At 42.9% G+C, this 21,278-nt stretch overlaps 1 protein-coding gene and 1 pseudogene across 1 annotated transcript; one reads left to right on the top strand and one right to left on the bottom strand.

The window, feature by feature from the left end:
• Positions 1-7,804: 7,804 nt before the first annotated feature.
• On the bottom strand, positions 7,805-18,214 carry LOC128627803 (WD repeat-containing protein 87-like; the record flags this gene model as incomplete). The annotated part of the gene is made up of 5 exons (XM_053667531.1): positions 15,375-18,214; positions 12,546-12,661; positions 10,007-12,024; positions 8,483-9,337; positions 7,805-8,212 (listed from the first exon to the last, which is right to left on the bottom strand). Coding segments are annotated over exons 1-5 (6,237 nt in total), but the record flags the coding sequence as incomplete, so codon positions are not given.
• A 323-nt stretch (positions 18,215-18,537) lies between these two features.
• LOC128627802 (prostaglandin E synthase 3-like) overlaps positions 18,538-21,278 on the top strand; it is a 45,595-nt pseudogene continuing 42,854 nt past the window's right edge.

Genomic DNA, 21,278 nt, shown 5'->3' with positions numbered 1-21,278 from the left:
AAAAAAGAATTGAACAAAAAAATTAAAAATGTAACTGCCTTGTGACCCAGTAATTCAACTTCTGGAAATTTATCAAAAGAAACCTGAAACACTAATTTGAAAGAATATATTTGCCCTTATGTTCATTACTGTGTTGTTTACAATGGCGAAGATTTGGAAGCAACCTTAGTGTTCATTAGTATATGGGTGGATAAAACAACTGTGGTACATGTGCACAATAGAATACTACTCAGCTGTAAAAAAGGAAAGTTTTACCCTTTTGACAGCATGGGTAGACTTGGAAAACAATATACTAAGTGAAATAAGCCAGTCAGAGAAAGACAAATACCATGTGATTTCACTCAAATGTGGAATCTAATGGACATACTGAACTTACAAGCAAAATATAGACAGACTCATAGAGAGCAGGCTGACAGCTCTGGGAAGGGGGTTTCAGTGGTGGAGGGATCAAGCAAAAAAAGAACAAGAATCGTGGACACAGACAACAGGGTGGTGATTGCAGGAAGGGGTGCAGGGTGGAGGTGAAAGAGGGAATAAGGGGGATAAATGGTAATGAAAAATATACCAAGAAAAATTATAAAAAAGACTATGTAATATGTAATTCCAATTACATATGCTGACAGCACAAATTAGGAAACTAATTTATGCTCTAAGAAATTAGGATAGTGATTTCCTTCGAAGGTAGTGTGAGCAGAGATCATAAAATGGGACTTTGAGGGTACTGATAATGATGTTACTCTCAATCTGGGTGCTTGTAACAAAGGATTATTTCACTTAGGAAAATTCATTGTTCTGTTCTCTTATATGTGCCTGTGGAGAGAGAGAATCTGACATAGGCCTTTAGCACTTATGCACATTTTGCTGTGCGCTAATTGTGTTCCCCCTGACCAAAAAAAAAATTGTGTCTCAGAATGTGAACTGTATTTTGAAATAGGTCCTTTAAAGAGGTGATTATATAAGTTCTTTAGGTTGGGACCTAATCCAATCTGATGCTTTTATAAGGAGATTTAGACAAGACAAACATTTGAGAAAAAAACAGTTTATATCTCTCCTCTCTAACCAGAGAATGAATAGCTTAAATCACCCTGGTCATGAAAATAGAGGACAGAGACCCAGTTAATGCCATTAGACAAGACTCTAGACAAGTGTATACAAAGACACAGCCATGTGAACATACAAGGAGAAGATGGCCATTTGCAAGGCAGGGAGAGAAGACTCAGGAAAAAAATGTCAATGCCTTGATCTTTTATTTTTCAGAACTTGAGAAAGTAAATTCCTGTTGATTAAGCCACCCATCCTATTGTAGTTTTTGTGGCAGTGCTAGCTAATTAATACATTGTGTGCCAAAACACAAGACTTTGGCTACTCGTTTTACCTAGGATATTTATTAAGGTATTACTTGCAGCCTGCAGATCTAAGGGACGAGGGAATTTTTCACCCTAGATGAGGAGAAGCCTTTCTCATAGGCTGCTATCAAGTATCAAGCTCCCCAGACTCAGTCAGTGTTCCCCTCCTGCAACTTTGCCAGGTGTCTGCTTAGGCTCACCTGGTGAGACTTAGGAGGCATGAGAACTTACAGGAACATGAAGTTCAAGATGTTTTGTGTGCCTTGAGTAAAAATCCTTTATTTCTTTATCATAAATCTTTTTGTTTTCTGCTTTTTCCATGAAGCAATTGCCTAGCTCAATAACTTGCACACAGGGTAAAATCTCAGCTCCTTCAGAAACCTTGACAATGTGTGCTGTAAAGAGCATTTTTTCCTTTGGTCCATGGGAGAATCGAAATCTTTCTCTCAAACTGACTTAGTGAAAAAGCTTCTGAGAAATCTCCTCTACAATCCAAACATGTTGAGCAAGTGTGAACAACAACTCCTCCTTTCTTTAATGCCAAGGACTCCAGGCTCTTTCTGGAGTGGGGATAGAAATTAGCCGTGTGTGTTATGTTTACTCTCCCTCAGTTTTCACAGGGGAGGCTCACAGCTTCCCTTACAACAGGGAAAGATTCTGGGGATCAAGGTAGTAAGGCAGGATAGTAAGAAACTAGGAAAATTCCTTGGTAAACAGAATGGGGAAACTGAGACAAGATAATTAAACAAGGCAAAACAATTTGACCAAGTTCTCCAACCAAGGACATTTGAGAAAAAACAGTTTATATCTCTCCTCTCTAACCAGAGAATGAATAGCTTAAATCACCCTGGTCATGAAAATAGAGGACAGATACCCAGTTAATGCCATTTGTGGCAACCAAACCCAAGGCCAGATGAAGTCAGGGGAACAAATAACAAAAATCCTATTAGAGCTAAACGGACCCAAGATAAAAGTAAAGCAGTAGAGCTGACCAGAGCATGATCCCAAACTCCCCTCTGTGATCATCTTGATGCATCAGCATATTAAAAACACACCTGGACAGTTGATGAATATTCTGCTAAAACCTTCCCCTAATATTCTTGCCCACAGAAAAGAGATAAAATCCCTCAAGATGAAGAAGTACCAGCACAGGCTCTCTAGAGCACACTTTTGCCTGTTCTCGGCCATGAACTTTTTTTCTCTCCAAACTCTAAGGGTCTCCTTAGAGTTTCTTAAGGGTCTCTCCATGAGACTTGCAGCCAGCAGAGGATGGCAGCTTGCCCAAGGCTTACTGAACTTGCCTCCAAGGCCCTCTTTTTCTGTCACTTGCCAGTGACCTAACAGCAGCCCAGACTCTTGGCTTACTCCTGTTGCTTTTCCTGTCCTAATTCCTTTCTTACATCACTATTCCCAACTTTAATAAATGTCCTCTCAAAAGCACCTGGACTACAGTGAAATCCTTCCTGTACAGAGTCAAGAACCCACACACCGCCAGCCAGCCCTAGGCAGACCTGCTTTGGGCCAGGTCCCCATTTGGTGACAGGACCAGGAGGTTTTTTATCTTCCCTGGGCAGAATTTAATCTCACTGAACAAGAGACTGGATTTACCTCCTTGGTGTTTCAAGTAGAATGATTTTTGCCCTTAGCTCTCTGTAGATAATATTAATGGCAGTTCTTCATGGGCCTGAAGGAAAAAGTATCCCCTTGCATTTTCTACCAGCTTTGTTATACATTCATTTCCCTGCATGTTCGGGCCATGCTTTACCTGGTTTTAGTCAGTCCCTCTCATACTTAGTCTGTAAGCTTCGATTTCCCTCCATCCTCATTTTGTTCCCCCCTTCTGTCTGCTTTTGCTGATCCCCCCCCCCGCCCCGTGCTTTTAGAAACAAATTTAACAGATGCCTTCAAGAAGCTGAGTAGATAGTGACTAACAGCACAGGAAAGGGAAGGTTGTACAAGTTGGTATTGAACCTAATGTTAAGGAATACATGGATTTGTTTTACAGGCAATAGAGCAGACTTGATAAGCTGATAGAATTTTTTCTACAAAACATCTATTAGTAATGAACACAATATAGGAGACATCCTTTTAAATGCATAGCTGAGTTCACAAAAATCTTGATGGAAAACCTAGGGAATGGAGAGAGAAAGAGAAATCAGTAAGGAGCATATGCCGTGATTAACCTAGGAGGTCTTCAGATACTAAGAATTGTGATGGACAACTTAAATTAACCTCAAATGAGTCACTTTCTTATATAATGCTCTCCCCTTGAGTACAAACAGAACTTGTGACTTGTTTCTAGCCAATGGAATACGGCAAAGGTGATGAGACAGTCCCATTATTGCATTACTTCATTTTTAAAAACAAACTGCATCTTTGCAGATTAGAGTGATAAAATATGCTGCTGGCCTTGGGAAAAAAAATAAGCTGCCATGTTGTAAGAGGACCTGGAAGAGTCCTCTTCCAGAAGCTGTGGGGCAGAAGCTGTGGGCAGAAGCTGTGGGCAGCCTCTAGGAGCTGAGAGCAGTCCCCAGGTGACAACCAGCAAGGACACAGGAAACCTCAGTCCTATAGGAGCTGAATTCTGCCAACAAGAACTTGAAAGAGGACCCTGAGCTCCAGAAAGGAACAAGCCCAGCCGGTCCCGACTGCAGCCTTGTGTAACCAAGCAGAGAACCTTGCTAAGCCACATACACACTTCTGAACAAAGAAAATTGTGACATAATAAATGTATGTTTTTGTAACTTGCTCATTTTGGGGTGATGTGTTATATAGCAATAAATAACTGAACAGAAATAAAATAGTTTACATTTTTAATGTTTGTAACATGATAGTCTTAGGAATGAGTGATTCAGACAGAGAATTGGAGTTAACAGCCCTACATAAGGATAGGTGCTAAGATGGAAAAAATGTATTCCCCATATCACAAATTATAAGTCTTCCTTCACTGGATTTTAGTGGAGTTTAATTTTGGTGTAAGGTATAGAAATACCAAACTAGGAATAAACAAATAAAACTACTCACCTGGTAGAAGCGATGGGTTGATTACAAGACCTCTTGAGATCCAACTTCTGCCCCAGGGTTTCTTTGCAGTACTCCCAATCTTCTGATCTCCTGGGTTCCCAAGTTTTAGAGCCTCTCCCCTCCCTCAGGACTCTTCTGCCCAAGATCTCCCCCTGGACTTTTGAACATCTTCGTGTTCTAGCTCCTCCCCGACTCTTGGAGGCTTTCTCCCTGAGTTCTAGACCCTATCTCAAGGGGCCCCTAAACTCCCTTGAGGTCTCAGGCCCCTCCTCTAGTTTTCAGTTCCTCTCCTATGTCCCCAGAACACTAACATGGGCATAGCCAGAGTGTCATTTGAGCCTCACAGTGAGCCTCATTTTGTACATGATAAAACAGGCTTAGAACCTGGCTGGTGTAGCTCAGTGGATTGAGCGCGGGCCTGCGAACCAGACAATCGCGGTTCGATTCCCAGTCAGGGCACATGCCTGGGTTGCAGGCTGGTTCCCTGCAGGCCAGTTCCCAGCAGGGGGCGCACGAAAGGCAACCATACATTGATGTTTCTCCTCCTCTCTCTTTCCCTTCCCCTCTAAAGATAAATTTAAAAAAAAAAAAAAAAACAGGCTTAGAGAGGTGGAATCTCTGACTCAAGACTACAGTTACATTGAAAGGAAGGGATTCAGATCCTGGTTTGAATCTAAAATCCACATGTTCATTCATACACATCTCCCATGAAAATTGCTATCCATCAGAGAGAAAACTACGTTCAGAACTGTTAAGCATTTCACTAAGGCAGGCATTATGAACACCATCTTAAGGAAACCAAAAACTAAGATTAAAGAACTAATAAGTGGCAGAGCAAGTACTGGAATGAGAATGAGAGTTCTGAATTCCAAGTTGCCATTCTTAACCATTGTTCCATTCCATAGCCCTATTATGTCAATGAGAACACTGAGGCATAGAGATGTCCAGGAACTTTAGTCTAGTTCAAAGTTCATAAAGGGGAAAAATTGTGTTTTTCTCATATTAAGGCATTAATGCTAAATAAATAAATGTCCACCTATGTGAGACGCTATCCCTCCAAGATCCTTTGAGAAAAGAAAATAATAGCCCAAAACTTTGAGAGCCAGGTCTGACTTTTCCATGAAATGGTGACAAATGATATAGTCCACTGCCTGAAAAAATTGTCCCCCTTAGGAAAAAGGTCATCTATTTTCTCTGGCTACTTCCAGGCTTGAGAAGAGAAATGTCACAATATTTGTTTCAAATGGTAAATGTCACTTTATTCAGTACAGAGAAGCAGGTTTCTGGACCAAAATGAAGATAAGCTCCACCCACCTTGGACTGGGGAACAAGTAAGGAGACTAAAAATCTGTGACCCAAGCTCATTTTCTAGTAAGACCCCAAAGTACTAACCTTAGGCCAAATTAGAGATTGGGAGTATGGATGGTGGGCAGCTTCCTAGTAAGGTAAGGATTGCATTGAGGCAAGCTTTTCCAGGCAAGTTCTAGGAACCCATAATGAGCAATGCCCACAGGTTGGAAACTATGCACCTTGTTCTGCCCAGATAGGGGTACAACATCTTGGAACTTGATGGGACCTGCAGGAGCATGGGAACTACCACAAAACAGGCCACAGAGTAATCGTTCACCAAGTGCCAGCTCCTTGGTTTTCAGGGACTTTTTGTAGATGGTCTCTTGGGGTTGGAGTTCCTTCCTCTGCAGCAACTCTAGTAGAAGCCTCTGGATTCCGGGGGACTTAACCTGGTACAGGTCCATGAGCTGGTAGAACTGTTCCATCCAAGCAGCACTATCATCTGCATATCGCTCCTGCAACATCTGCAAAACATGGTACAGTGCTACAAATGTCTCCCATAGAGGCACCTCTTCCTTTTCTTTGGGGTCAGGCTTTGCCTTCTTCTCCAACTGGGGCAACTTGGGGAGCCTGCCTTTACCCTTAAAGGCCCTGAGATCTTTCTGAAACATCAGTGCTAGGGTTTGTTTATCCACAGAGGCATGGGCACCTGTGAAAATTTCTCTTGGGGCAGGAAAAAAGTGTCTCATTTCCATCTCTTTGAGAGCACTGGATAATTGCTGTACCCGCACGCTCCTATAAGGCTCTCCTAGAAGGTGCCAATCTATAGTCGTTGGGACTCGAATCATCTTAGTAGTTGGTGGTAATTCTGGTGCAGGGATGGGCAGTAATTTCTTCTTTGCCTTGTGAAATTTGGGGGGCTCATCCCTCTCCCTAGAGGCCCAGAAGTCCTCTTGGAATATCAAGGCCAAGGATTTTTTATCCCTTCTGATTGGATAAATGTGCTTTATCCCCTTGGCAGCAGTGGATAACTGTTGTGCCTGCTTCTTCCTGTAGGGCTCAGCTAAGAGATGCCATTTGAGAGCTTGTGGGGTTTGAGTCCTAGTAGCTGATGGTAGCACTGCTTCACAGATAGGGAATGGCTCTAGACAGCTCTCTTTTTCTTTTCCTCTAGCTGGAGGAATGGCTTTTAGGTGCAGTGGGCTCAAAACATCCTTATAGGGTCGTGGTCTATCTGTGTTACTTACTTCTAGGATTTGCCTGAAGTGTTTAACAATTGCTTTAAGATCGGACAGATTCATCCTTTTCAAATATTCCTTTGATGTGAAGTCTCTGAGGAGTTGGCTCAGTCTATGGAAATTGTCCCTGGTAAGTTTCTCTCCTGATTTCAGCCTTATTAATGCATTATTAACCCAGTCCTCATCTGAGAAGCCTGCTTCTAAGTAGCCTGGCCTTTTGGCTGGCATAGACAAAAAGGATAGGGCTGGGGCTGGAGCTGGGCCCTGACCCTCAGTTTTCCCCTCTGAGGAATCCCAATATTTCAAGAACCACTCCCACTTGCCACCTTTGGATCTACGTTTAGGTTTCTGTGGTTTCATGGTAAGATCAGGTAAGGGGAACCCTGGCCTGTGGAGGCCTTCCGGGATCTGGGTCTCTAAGCCTATTTCCACGGCTGGTAAAAATACACCCCTGGATTTCTCCAAGAGCACATTCTCCTGTTTTCTCCATGAACTTGTCGTGGGGTATGTGCCAAGTTGACTTTCTTGTTTTTCCAAATCCAAACGATCCCCTAATATTTGGGGGGGCATGCCCTCTTTTTTCCCTAGGGCTACCGGGAGTGGTATTTTGAAGGGGCTCTTTAGATCTGTTGGCCAAATAGGCTTATCCATAAATGTGGGATCTCTCTTACCATCAAGTAATCTTTCTTTCTTAAAAGGCACTTCACTTCTAGCTGTACCCTCCCTTTCCTCAGCAAGAATCACACCTTCTTTCACTAGTTGTGAGAAACTCACTCCTTCCTTTGAGAGCTCTGTTTTCAGTACCCTCTCCTCTTGTGAGAGCATGCTCTCCTCTTGCTTTTCTTGACTCAAGCTGCCCTCATCCTTCTGCCTTTCCTTCTTTTCCTCCCCCTCCTCCTCTTTTTTCTCAACCTTCTCTATTTCTTCCTCTTCCTTTTCACTTGAGCTCTCCTCCTCGCTCAGGCTCTCTTTCTCCTCCTCCAGGCTCTCCTCCTCCTCCTCTTCCAGGCTTTCCTCCTCCTCCTCCTCCTCTTCCAGGCTTTCCTCCTCCTCCTCCTCCTCTTCCAGGCTCTCCTCCTCCTCCTCCTCCTCCAGGCTTTCCTCCTCCTCCTCCTTCTCCTCCTCCTCCTCCAGGCTCTCCTCTTCCTCCAGGCTCTCCTCCTCCTCCTCCTCCTCCAGGTTCTCCTCCTCCTCCTCCAGGTTCTCCTCCTCCTCCTCCAGGCTTTCCTCCTCCTCCTCCTTCTCCTCCTCTTCCTCCAGGCTCTCCTTCTCCTCCTTAATCACGCTCTCCTTCCCCTCCTCCAGGGTCTCCTCTTCCTCCTCCTTCCTCTCACTCAGGCTCTCCTTCCCCTCCTCCAGGGTCTCCTCTTCCTCCTCCTTCCTCTCACTCAGGCTCTCCTTCCCCTCCTCTAGGGTCTCCTCCTCCTCTTCCTTCCTCTCACTCAGGCTCCCCTCCTCCTCCTTGCTCAGGCTCTCCTCCTCTTTCCCCTTCTCAGTTGGAGCTTCTTCTATTTCCTTCTCAGTCAAGCTCTCAGATAAGCCCTCAAACAGTATATCTTTGATAATCCCTAATAACCACTTTACTGGGATCTTTTCTGGCTTATTCTTAATTTTCTTCTGAAGTTTCTTTAGCTGTCTTTTTCCTAATATATTTTGCTTCTGGATCTCCTTTAATATACTCTCTACTTGAATTTTATCTAATGATACTGTTTCCTGGGCTCTGTTTAATAGCTTTCGGTCCTCCTCCAAGCTGTCTTCATCAGTCAATGTCCTCTCTTTTGTGGGCAGTCTATTACCTTCTACTGTTCTCTCTTTCTGATCCAGCTCCTTCTCTTCTTCGGTTATTTCCTCCTGTTCCCTAAGACTTTCCCATCTCTGCCCATCAATTTCACTCCTTCCCACAATGGATGATCTCTCTTCCTCAGGTATTTTTATTTCTCCCAATGGCACTGTACTAATTTCTCTAATAGTTTTAGCCAGGAGCCTCAACAAGTGACTCTCATTCTTCCTTAAATCTTTTCCCTTGAAACTAGCTTCTTTTCCTGCAGAACTAACCTTCCTTTCCATAACCAGTTTCCTTGTTGCCTCTGTTCTTTCCTCTTTGGTTCTTTCCTTTTTTCTCTTGGCAACACCCGTCTCCTTGGTCCTGTCATATGTCAATTGCCTCTCTTCCTGGGACAATTTAGCTTCTTTTTTCATAAGTTTTTTCTCTTCTTGGGTTATTTCTTTCTTTCTCTTAGTTATGCCAGTTCCCTCCCTGGGTTTTTCCTTTTCTTTCTTAGAAATATGTCTCTCTTCCTTAGCCAGTTTACTGTCTTTCTTGGTAAGTCTTTTCTCCAATTCCCTTTCCTCTTCTTCCTGGGATTTTTTCTCCTTTTCATCAACTTGTTCTTCCTCTTCTAGGGACAATTTCTCTTTTTCCCAAGTCCATTCTTCTTTCTTCTCACTATCTTTTTCCTTTATTTGACCCCATATTCTCTCCTTCTGGGCCTGTCCTTTTTCAAGGGACCATTGTTTTTTTTTCTCAGTGGTTTTCTTATCTTTCCCAATCCATTTCTCCTTTATCTTAGCTTCTTTCTCTTTTTTCATGACTTGTTTCTCTTCTTCTGGGGACACTTTCCCAGTTTCCTTCATCATTTTCTCCTCTCCCGGGACAGGTTTTACTTCTTCTGTGTCCTGTAGGGTTTTTTCAACAGCCTCTTTCTCCACTTTTCCACCCAATTTCTCCTCTTTCTGATCCTGTCTGTGTTTTGCCTGGACCTGTTTCTTTTCTTTCTGTGACCATTTTTCCATTTCCCTAGCCTGTTCCTCCTCTCTTAGGTCCACTTTCTTTTTCCCCCAGGCCTGTTGTCTCTGTTTTACTGTTTCCTCCTCCTCCTGAGCCCTTCTCTCCTTTTCCCAAGCCCTTTTCTCCTTTTTCTGGGTCTGTTTATCTTCTTGTGACAATTCCTCAAACTTTTCCTCTCCTAGACCCAGTTTCTTTCTTTTCCAGACTAATTTTTTGTCCTTTGCCTCTTTCTCATCTTTCTTGGCCTTCCTCTCTTGCTGGTCTTTCTCCTGTTTTTCAATTTGTTTTTCCTTTTCTTGAATTTGTTTTTTTTTATGGGCCTCTTTTATCTCCTTTACAAACCACTCCTTTTTTTCTTGTGTCAATGGAATCTCTTGCTCTTCCAAACTTTCCTTTCTTAATGTCCATTCTCCCAATTCCCCAGAAAGCCCTTCCTCTTTACTAAACAAATGTTCCTCTTTCTGGGCCGATTTTCCCTTCTTCCAGGCCTCTTCCTTAACATGTTTCTTTACACCCAGGATGTGTTTCTTCTTTTTGTGGTGCTTTTTCTTTCTTTCCTCAGCTTGTTTCTCTAGGTACAGGATTAGTTGCTCCTCGTTCCAGGCCAGCTCCTCCTCCCCCTCACCTGCACCTTGCTTCTCCTCTTCACCCAGCTCCTCCTCACCCTTGATCAGCTCCTCCTCCTCTTCCTCACCTGGCTTCTCTTCCTCGTCCAGCTCCTCCTCACCCTTGATCAGCTCCTCCTCCTCTTCCTCACCTGGTTTCTCTTCCTCGTCCAGCTCCTCCTCACCCTTGATCAGCTCCTCCTCCTCTTCCTCACCTGGCTTCTCTTCCTCATCCAGCTCTTCCTCACCCTTGATCAGCTCCTCCTCCCCTTCCTCACCTGGCTTCTCTTCCTCACCTAGCTTCTTATACACACTTGGCTCCTCCTCTCCCTCATCTGCCTTCTCCTCTTCCTGGGACAACTTCCTCTCTTCCCAGATAAGTAACCTCTCTTCCTGGGTCCACACGCCTTCTTCCTGAGCCAGCACATTCTCCTCCCAATCCCACTTCTTCCTTCCTGGTGTTGCTTCCCCCTTTTTCCAGGTCACATTCTTTCTTGCCCCTAGTAGTTTCCCTATTTTTCCAGTCTGTTTCTTTTCTCCTAGCACTAACTTCTGTTCTTCCCTGGTTAATTTCTTTTGTGAAGAAGCCAGTGTTTCTTCTTCCAAAGCTATTTTTTCTTTTTCATGGGTCAGCTTCTCCTTATCTTTGGTGAATTTCTCCTTTTCCTGCATGAATTTCTTCTCTGGCTTACTCAGTTTCTTTTCTTCCTCAGCTATTTTCCCATCTTGCCTGTCCAGTTTCCTTACTTCTTTTTCAAATTTACTTTTCTCCAAGACGAGGTGATCTTTTAAGAAAGCAATCTTCTTTTTCTTGACTTGAGAAAATGCCTTGCCCTTCTTTACTACTTTTTTGCCTCCTTGTTCTCTTGGTTCTATTGTTCCTTCTTCCTTGACAACCTCTTCAACCACTTTTTCTGTTATAATAGGTTGTTCTTCCACCACTTTGTGATGCAATTCTGATGAGCTCTTTAAAAGGGGACAAATCTCTTGGAAGATATTCCAGCTGGGCTGTCGGGGAGCAAGCACTGCCTGAGCCAAATCCACCAATTCTTGACTTAGATCCCTGACCATTCCTGGATGGGAACTTGCTATTCTTGAGGTGGCAAGAGAGCAAATGTCATCCCGCCAACACCTGGTGTCTGATCTACCTATGCGTCCAGGGGTCCCAGCCAAACCACGGCCACTCTTTTCAAGTTTCTTTTCTGTATCATTTTCTTGTACAGTTATCTCTATGACTTCTTCCTTGGGTTCTTCTGCAGTTATCTCTGAAATACCTTTCAAATCTTTTTTCTCTTTCAACTTCACATCTGCTTTATCACGGCTTTTTTTCATTGCCCTTTTCCAAAGCCTTTTCATGTGTTTTTGTCTTTCCGGCTTAGGAGTCATCTCTTCATAATCTTTCACGCGAGGTTGATCCATGGCCTCCACGACCACTGTGGCCTCCATTGCCTCTCTGACACCCGTGGCTTCTGTGGCTTCCATGACTTCTATGGCTCCCATAGCTTCCATAATGTCCAATGTAATCTCCTTTGATTCAGCATCCTCTTGGGATTTGACTGGGCTGAAAGCTCTTAATGGCAGCTCTGGCTCTATGGCAGCATCCTGGGTATCAATTTGCTCTGGTCTCATAGCCTCTGTTTGTTCACCTTCATCCTTTGAAGGCACCAGCACAGAGCTAGACTTTACCAATTCTGTCTGTTTCTGCTTCCTGGAAACTTTCAGGTCCTTTTCAACTGCAGAGATATTGGGAGAAAATAGTTAAGAAAACCACAGATGTCCTGAGTGAGATCCTTTGTAATACCTAGTTCAATGAATTGCCATAAAAGATACAAAGGCAAAGGGACTGAGGCTTTACAGTACAGAAATGTGTGCTGTTTTATGCCAGCTTCCATATCCTACATAAACAAGACCTTCTTGGTAATTGTTGTGGGGTAGATCTTTCCCAAGAAGGCTACTTTCTGTGAAAAAGTGTCTCCTTACCTAACTCTGTTCCCACTGGTATCTTTTTATATACCTTGTTCTTATTGACTCTGCCTTTTGATGTCCCGATACGAAACCCAAATATGTCCAATATATTACCCCATTACCCAATACATACTAAGATTTCTGCTCTTTGATTGAACATATGCCATTCTTTTCTTCAGTGTGGTGAGCTTTTCAGGTTTTGACAAAAGTGTGAGTGTTTGTTCAGCAAGGGCCTCAAGTTCACCAGCCTTTGACATATCAGGAGAAAATGTAAATTGTTGGTCTCTACGTGACAACATCAGATTTTCATTCAGTTGCTGCTCCACCTGACTAAGTAGGTACCGGATATCTCTAGCTTGAATCCCCAGAAGCTGGTCCAGAGAGGTTTCTCCAATAAATTCCTGCCTAAAGAAGTCAAGGGAAAAGAAAGATAACACTGAGTCAGATATAAAACAGAAAAAGGAGGAGGGGGGAGAAGGGGGGGAAGAAGAGACAGAGAAAGGGAAACTATAATAGAAGAGGCAAGGATAAAATAGATATTTAAGACAGAGTAGTCTGAAGTAAAGGACAGATAAAGATGAATCAAGGCCAGCAAGGAATAGGGTAACACAAGATGCTTTTTTGGTTGGGAGACTTGTGAACCTGAGTTTGGAGTAATCTTTATTTAAAACTCAATTTGTCTTCTATTTGGGTAATAAGAGCTGGAAATTGGATCTTTTAAAAAAATATTTATTGGGGGACTTCCAGCCAAGATGGAGGCATAGATACGCTTTGCCTCCTCATACAATCAAAAGGACAACAAATTTAAAAACAAAAATAACCAGAACTGGGGAGCACGGAGGCAGGTGGGCTGGGATGGGAGTAAAAGACAGAAAACTGTACTTGAAAAAATAATTAAATTAAAAAATATATATAACCCCAACTGCCAGAAAATTAAATTGTATGGAAGTCCAACAACCAAGGAGTTAAAGAAGAAACATTCATCTGAATTGATAGGAGGGGCAGAGACAACTCACAGGAAGGCAGTGGCTGGCAGACCAGGTGATGGAGCGGTTGGCAGAGTGTGCACTCCCACATTCATGTGGATAAACCGGGAGGAACAACTGGGGAGTGAGACAGACCATGCAACCCACGGTTCCAGTGTGGGAAAAGAATGACTCAAAACCTCTGACAAAAAAAAAAAACAAAACTGTAGGGGGTGAGGTGGCAGGAGAAACTCCCAGTCCCACAGAAGAATTCATTGGAGAGACTCAAAGGGTTCTAGGATGTACACAAAACCATCTGCCTGGGATCAGCACCAGAAGGGCCCAATTTGCTTATGGGTAATGGAGGAAGTGACTGAAAGCTGGCCAAGAATGGAGCAAATAGCATTGTCCCCTCTCGGTCCCCTCCCCTACATACGGTGCCACAACTCTGTGACATGGATTGCCCCATCCTGGTTACCCAAGACTCTGTAACAGATGTACCAGGACAAAAAAATGTGGTCCAAATGAAAGAACAGACCAAAACTCCAGAAAAATTACAACTAAGTGATGAAGAGATAGCCAAGCTATCAGATGCACAGTTCAAAACACTGGTAATCAGGATGCTCACACAAATGGCTGAGTATGGTCGCAAAATAGAAAAAAAAAAACCCAAAGGCTATGAAAAGTGAAATAAAAGAGAATGCACAGGGAACCAACAGTGAAGAGCAGTAAAACCAGGACTCAAATCACCAATTTAGACCAGAAGGAAGAAATAAACATTCCATCAGAACAGAATGAAGAAACAAGAATTCAAAAAATCGAGGAGAGGCTTAGGAACCTCTGGGACAACTTTAAACATTCCAACATCCAAATCATAAAAGGATGCCAGAAGGAGAAGAGGATGAACAAGAAACTGAAAACCTATTTGAAAAAATAATGGAGAACTTCTCCAGCCTGGCAAAGGAAATAGGCTTCCAGGAAGTCTAGGAAGCTCAGAGACTCCCAAGAAGTTGGACTCAAGTAAGCACACACCAAGGCGCGTCATAATTACATTAGCCAAGATGAAAGATAAGGAGAGAATCTTAAAAGCAGCAAGAGAAAAGGAGATTGGTTCCTACAAGGAAGTTCCCATAACACTATCAGCTAATTCCTCAAAAGAAACCCTGCAGGCATGAAGGAACTGGAAAGAAGTATTCCAAGTCATGAAAGGCAGGGACTTACATCCAAGATTGCTCCATCCAGCAAAGCTTTCATTTAGAATGGAAGGGCAGATAAAGTGCTTTGCAAATAAGGTCAAGTTAAAGGAGTTCATCATCACCAAGCCCTTATTTTATGAGATGTTAAAGGGACTTATCTAAGAAATAGATAAAAAATATAAATAGTAAATGATAACAAACTCACAACTATCAACAACTGAACCTAAAACAAAAACAAAAACAAACTAACCCAACAACTAGAACAGGAACAGATTCACAGAAATGGAGATCACATGGAGGGTTATCAGCCAGGAAGGGGAGCGGGGAGAATGAAGGAAAAGATACAGAGTATAAGGAACATTAATGGTAGGTACAAAACAGAGAGGAGGACGTTAAGAATAGAATATGGGAGAAGCCAAAGAACTTATATGTATGACACATGGACAAGAACTAAGGTGGGGAAATGCTGGTGGGAGGGGGGTTACAAGGCAGAGGGGAATAAAGGGGAAAGAAAAATGGGACAACTATAAACTCCAAAACTCCAGAAAATAAAATGTTTTTTAAAAAACTTGTATTTACTGATTGTAGAGAGAGGAAGAGGAAGAGAAATATGAATTTGTTGTTCCACTTATTTATGCATTTATTGGTTGATTCCTGTATGTGCCCTGACTGGAGATTGAACCTGCAACCTTGGCATATCAGGATGACACTCCAACCAAATGAGTTACCAGGCCAGGGCAGTCTTGAGTAATCTGAAGTGTGGAAATGATGAAAGAGTAAGCTAGTCAATGGTCAGGAAAAAAAGTTGTGGGCACTGGGCAGAAAAGCAAATAGAAACCAAGAATACAGGGAGAGGGAAAGAATAGAAAAAGAGTTGTGGAAAAGGTGAAACAAATCAGATTCTAGAGCTTAGCAGCAAGAAGGAACAGAATGAGGAAAGGCCACCACCCAACTTACTGCATGTCCTGGAAAGTTTCTCGTTTCTTCAGCAGGTTTACCAGCATGGTCTTAGTTTGGATGCCTGTGGCTCTTATCATAAGTTGTAAGGCCTTAGCCCTCACATTTTCATTGCTGTCCATCAATCCCATAGCCAGTGGAATAGCAAAGAGAGGGCTCATGAAGCCTAACCTCTCTAGACCCTCCCAGGCTAGCTCGCGGATCCGTGGATTGGGATGGGTTGTATCTTCCAGGAGGCGACAGGCAGTCTCAGAGTACAGACTTGAAGATACTTGATAAGTGGCAAAAATTTGTGCCAGGATACTAGTATATGTCTCGTATTGCTCTACAGAACAGTAAATTGTGTGGTTGAGGGTGGTCTCAATGAAATTATTTATAAGTCCTTCATCAAATTTTCTTCCTATCCAATTTAAGTTTGGCATGCTTACAAGAACATCAAATAAACTCTGTTTTCTCTTCTTGGATTTATCCTGTTTACTACTTGAGATTTTCTCTTTTACTAGAGTCATAGGTGACCATGCCTGGCATCTGAAAAGTTCAATCCCGTCCCAGTCCTTATTTCTGTAGGGTGGGTACAGATCACAGAGTAGGAAGATTGGGGTACCCTCAGGCCAAAGGCGGGCACGGACCACTGAGTTGGGAATATAGCCATCAGGAGCAAAGGGCCATTGCCGCCCTTTACCAAAGAAGCACCGTAATATGTGGTAGGGGTTCAATCCATCCCATCCAGCCAGCCGTAACTGAGCAGGAACTGAAAATGGGGGACGATTTTGCTTGGAGTGAAGAGTAGAAAAATCAACGTCCTTATCCTCCAAAAAATGTACTTTGGGTTCTTTTTGGATCACAGAAGACATATGTCTCTCTTCCTCTACAACATGGGGCACAGTATTGTCAAAGGCAATGGCCCGTTTGTTAACAAGGGCCTCAAGCCCTTGCAATTCCTGCAGCCCTTGTCCAAGGTAGACAAACTTGGGTATAAATACTACTTCAAATGAAAAGAAAAAGCTAGGCAGGAAGGGTTTAGGGACTTCCTGTATTTCATCTGCATTGTTTAGGACAGCTAGGTGAATAAGCTGAGCTGGAGGGAGCAATTTTAAACAGGAGACCAGATAAAGACTCTGATTGAAAGCCAAAAGCAGATCACCCCGATTATTAGCAAAGCACAGTGGGCCAAAATGCAATGCCGAGTCCAACTTAGTTATGAGTCTGCCATGGAAGTCCCAGATTCGAACTGAACCATCAATGCCCCCTGTGACAAAAAGTTTCAGGGAAAGGCAGACATCGAATGAAGTAATAGCACACTGGTGCAGGCATTTTGTCTCTTTAGACATAGAGCTTTGTTTTGATTCTGAAGATGTCACAAAATCTTCATAGTGCCAGAGGCACCAGCAGTGGTTCTCAGTGATGGCACCCACAGAACCTGGCAAGAGTATTACATGTTTTAGGGGACAACTACAGAGAATTTTGCTGACAGGCTGTAGAATTACCTTGTTTTCCTGAAGTACAGATTCTGTCAGCTGAATAGTGTTATCCATGCCATAGGAACAAAGCAAGGGTTTTTTCTGGGGTCCTTCCAGGGTTGACAATGCTAATACTGCCCCAGAGTGAACAGTCTTCTCTATCCGGGCACAACTATAATAGGAGAGAATTCTCACAATGCCACTTTCATGTCCACAGAACATCAATCCTACTAGGCCCTTACGCAAATGGGACTGCGCATAGGTGAGGCATCTTACCCTATCCCCACGGGTTACTGAAGTACACACAAGATACTTGGCTGTGCAAGGAGAGCGTGTTGCATCAAACACCAGAACTTCTGAACTGTCTGTTGCCACAAAGAGTTCCTCTCTGTCTGAGTCATAGGCCCAAACCAAAGCCTTATCTGTGACAAGTAGAGGCCAGGTGATAACAAGGAGCTGTCCTGTTACTGGAGACAAGAAGCGCACCAAACCATCCTTCGTGGCACATACAATCCGAGTCCAATTACGGCCACAGCAGACCCGCTGCACTTGCTGGAGAGCAGAGCCGCAGACATTGAAAAGGCTATAAAAACAGGGTAGGTTGTACAACAAGAAAGTGTTGGTAGTCTGGCAGAAAAAAGTGTTGTTATCAATAAACTGCAATTGCTGCAGATCTTCATCAATATTCAGCTGCCGCAGCAAGTTCCCAAAAGCAAGATTCCATTCCCTTACCACACCTTCACTGCCTGCAGTTAGTAAGGTGTGGGTCTCTGGACGGCTATGGACACATATCACTGATGAGGAATGGGCCTGGAAGCTGTGGAGGAAATTACCCCGGTCTAGACCCCAAGCATGGATCTCTCCATCTCTGTTTCCAGCATAGAAATATCCCTGAGAGACACAAGCAAAGGAGCAGGTGATGGAGGAGCCACTGGCTATGGGAGTAAAGTTCTTTACCTCTTTCAGCTGGCCCTGACCTTGGTCTGTGAAGACTCGCACCTTATTCTCACAAAGGGCCAGCAGGGAGCCCTGGGGGCCATTCAGGGAAAAACCCTGTACAAGCTCATGACCAAGCATGGGCACCGTTTGTGCCATCTGGAGGCCCCTGCCGTTTGGTAATATAAACCAGGTAACCACAGCCCCCAAGGTACCAGAAAGCAGTATCTCAGTTCTTGAGTGGTAGCAGAGGCAGCTGACAGAGAATCGACAGGGCACTGTACCCAGATATGCGAATGCTTGATGGTGATCTCTGAAGAGCCACAGGCGCATGTCACCACAGTAGGCAATTAACATGCGGTGGGAATCTGTGTGGACCATTGCTTGAATAGGTGGCAATTGATCCGTTATGTGAAACTTTATCTTCTCTATCATTCCTTCCATTTCCGTATTTTTTTTCTGTATCCAAAGTATTGCCTAGAAGAGGATGAGAGATGAAAGCCTGACCATGGAGGCAGATTATCTCCCACAAGCAAGGGGTAGAAAAAGGTTGAATGTCTGGATCACTGTTCCCTCCTGTGGGACTAAGGAAAGCGTAGACAGCTTGACTTTGGGAGTTTCCTGGTACTAGGAGTTAGGTGTGTGATAGAAGCACCATGCCTAAGGCCCTTTCCTTGTCCTTTAGTCTTCTTTATGAGAAAAATGAATTCTGTGGACCTGATGACTAGAGGTAAGCAGGGATCACTACATCCAGGTCAATTTGGGATATGGGGAAGGTATGAACTAACTCAGAATCACCCTCATAATCCACTCTGAGACCAGGACAGTTTAGGTATAATGCACATAAAATGGATTAAAAAGGAGGGAGTAGGAAAGATGAGATAGCTTTACCTGCGATTGTTTTGAATATGGTTCCATCCAGTTTAAGGAGACAAAATAGTTGACATTGATGGAGTAGAAGCAAATGAAAGGCTTGTTCCGGGGATGGTGAGGCTCCTGGTACAGAGTCTCAGGCCAGTCACTCAGTACAACTGTATCATTTTTTCGTCTTCCATCAACCTGAGAATGAAAAGTAGCCTGAGTACCCACTCTTTCACTTAAAAATTACTGATAGATTAATGGACATTTGCTGTTTTTTAGCTAACTGACATTTACCCACCCTACTTCTGGAAGGCACTATTTGGGGGAGTCATCCCTTACTCATAATACATCCTAATTAAGCAAAGTACTTCCAGCATTTCTCAACCAAGGTTCCATAAGAGAAGTAAGCCCTAATGTTCTAAACCTAAAGTATCCATTCTACACAATGAATTAATTCTCCCCTATGCTACTCCCTAGACTGCTACTAGTTGTGTGCCATCTTTAAGAGAACTGTAAAAATAGCCCCTCAAATAATTTTCTGTGTTCAGTGGTTCTATGAGGAACCACACTTGAGAAAGGCTGGTATGTTTTACCACAGACATGGGATGCAATGCTAAGCAAAAGAGACATGGCCTTAGCTCTCAAAAGATGAGTCCAGTGGGGGAAGAGGGGAACATATGTTAAAGAAAAAAACTAACAAATTATTGGACAAAACAAGGGCATCAAAAGAAAGAGATACATGTATGAGTACAACTAAGGAACTCAACTTTGTCAAACATCTCTACTTGTCACACTTGAAATAATTCTTCAAAGCTCCTGCCTACACCCAAAGGACCACTTCCATCATAATCACACTCATGATATACTGTCTATGAGAAACTCATACTTCACAGATATAAAATGTCCACCAAGTATGACAGCTAGACGTTGTGGCTTGCCCCACCATCACTATTCTTGGATTGAGACCAGCCTGTGAACTGAAAGGTTGCTGGTTTGATTCCCAGTCAGGGCACATGCCTGGGTTATGGGCCAGGTCCCCAGTTCAGGGTATGCAGAAGCAACCTATTGATGTTTCTCTAGCACATCAATGTTTCTCTCCTTCTTTCTCCCTCCCTTCTCCTCTCTTGAAAAATATAAATAAAATCTCTTTTAAAATTTCAAAATGTTCATTATGCCTGCTTCCTGCATACAAAAGGATTTGAGACTATACTGATGCCAATATTTACAACCCAGAATGCATCTTCTCCCTATAGTTGTCACTTTCAGATCTTTCTGTATTCTTAGAGAATACAGAGTGCTAGAGAGCTTCTATAATCCACTGTTATTGCTGATTCAGTGACCACAGTGGAGTTGAGAGAAGGGACACTGGTGTCTGAGCTCCTAATCCACTATCCTTCTTCATTGAATTAGAAAGCTTATTTACATACCCCTTATTCCATTGTTAATCCTCATTCCTTTTCTCCTTTCCAGACTTTATATATAAACAATTTGTCCAGTCATTCAACAATATCAATACTTTTCTATAGCGCACTCTTGAAAAAGACTAAGAATATCTTGAACCCAAGCCATATATCTGTGCCTGGCACTATTGCTGGGGTTGCCTGCTCCATATAAATTTCTTTTCCTTCTTCTTGCCCCTTCCTCTAACCCAACAAAACTCTGATCTTCTTTTAACATGAGCCTCAAAATTCTGGCAACACAAGAGTGGCACGACGGTCCTCCAAGGCTGGCATACCCCTGTGCTCTCTGACTTTCTTCTACCTACTTGCAATTTAAAGCTGATATCTGAAAGCACAGCAACTATCTTGTAACCTTAAGATAATAAGCTAAAATATTAAAAATTGTGGAAAAGACAGAAAAAGAACATGGGTCTTGAGACAAAGATGTTTTCTGCTTGTTTAATCCAGGTAAGCCCATTTGCTGTATTTATAACACAATGTATGTAACTAATGTTGTCATCATAATCTAAAAGGGGGAGTTGTTTAGAGATGTGGGAGGGCCCTTCCAAAGCTGTGCACATGTTTCCCATGCCACAGCAGGCCTTGGCAGTAGATAATTAGTCCACACCACCATGTGCATATCTTTCATACACATCACCTTTATATCCTGCAGGATATTATTTATGAGGAATTCCAAGTCCTTCCACTTAGGAATAAGTCTAGGCGAAGATGACATCCTTGTGATATTACAGCTCTTCACAGACATCTTGGATTATAGCACCTGTGGAAGGTATCAGCAACTTAATCACAACATCTGATATTTTATTGGAAATTAAAGAATTGAGAAAGGGAAGAACAACAGAGAATGTTAGAGAAGGAAAGAAGCAAAAGCACTCCTTTAGAAACAGGAGAAATTCTTATTTCAGAAAGAAGGGTGTGACAATAAATTGATACTTATAACAACATGGATGAAACTCAAAAACATTACAGTGAGTAGAAGCCAGACACTGAAAAACACATACCATATATTTTCATTTATGTGACATTCTAGAAAACAGTAAATCTAACCTCTAGGGACAGAAAACAAATCAGTGATTACTTGGGGCCAAGAGTTCAAGGGATCACCTGGGAGGAAAAACTTCTTGCAGTGATGGGAATGCTCTCCATCTTGACTGTGGTAGTGGTTACATTGATATATAAGTTTGTCA

The sequence above is a fragment of the Artibeus jamaicensis genome, unplaced genomic scaffold (genome assembly GCF_021234435.1).
Source record: "Artibeus jamaicensis isolate MK-2021 breed Jamaican fruit bat unplaced genomic scaffold, CSHL_Jam_final contig_47, whole genome shotgun sequence".
In the NCBI taxonomy this organism is placed as follows: Eukaryota; Metazoa; Chordata; class Mammalia; order Chiroptera; family Phyllostomidae; genus Artibeus; species Artibeus jamaicensis.
The sequence above is the reverse complement of the archived record's forward strand: the minus strand, read 5'-3'. Positions and strand labels throughout refer to the sequence as shown.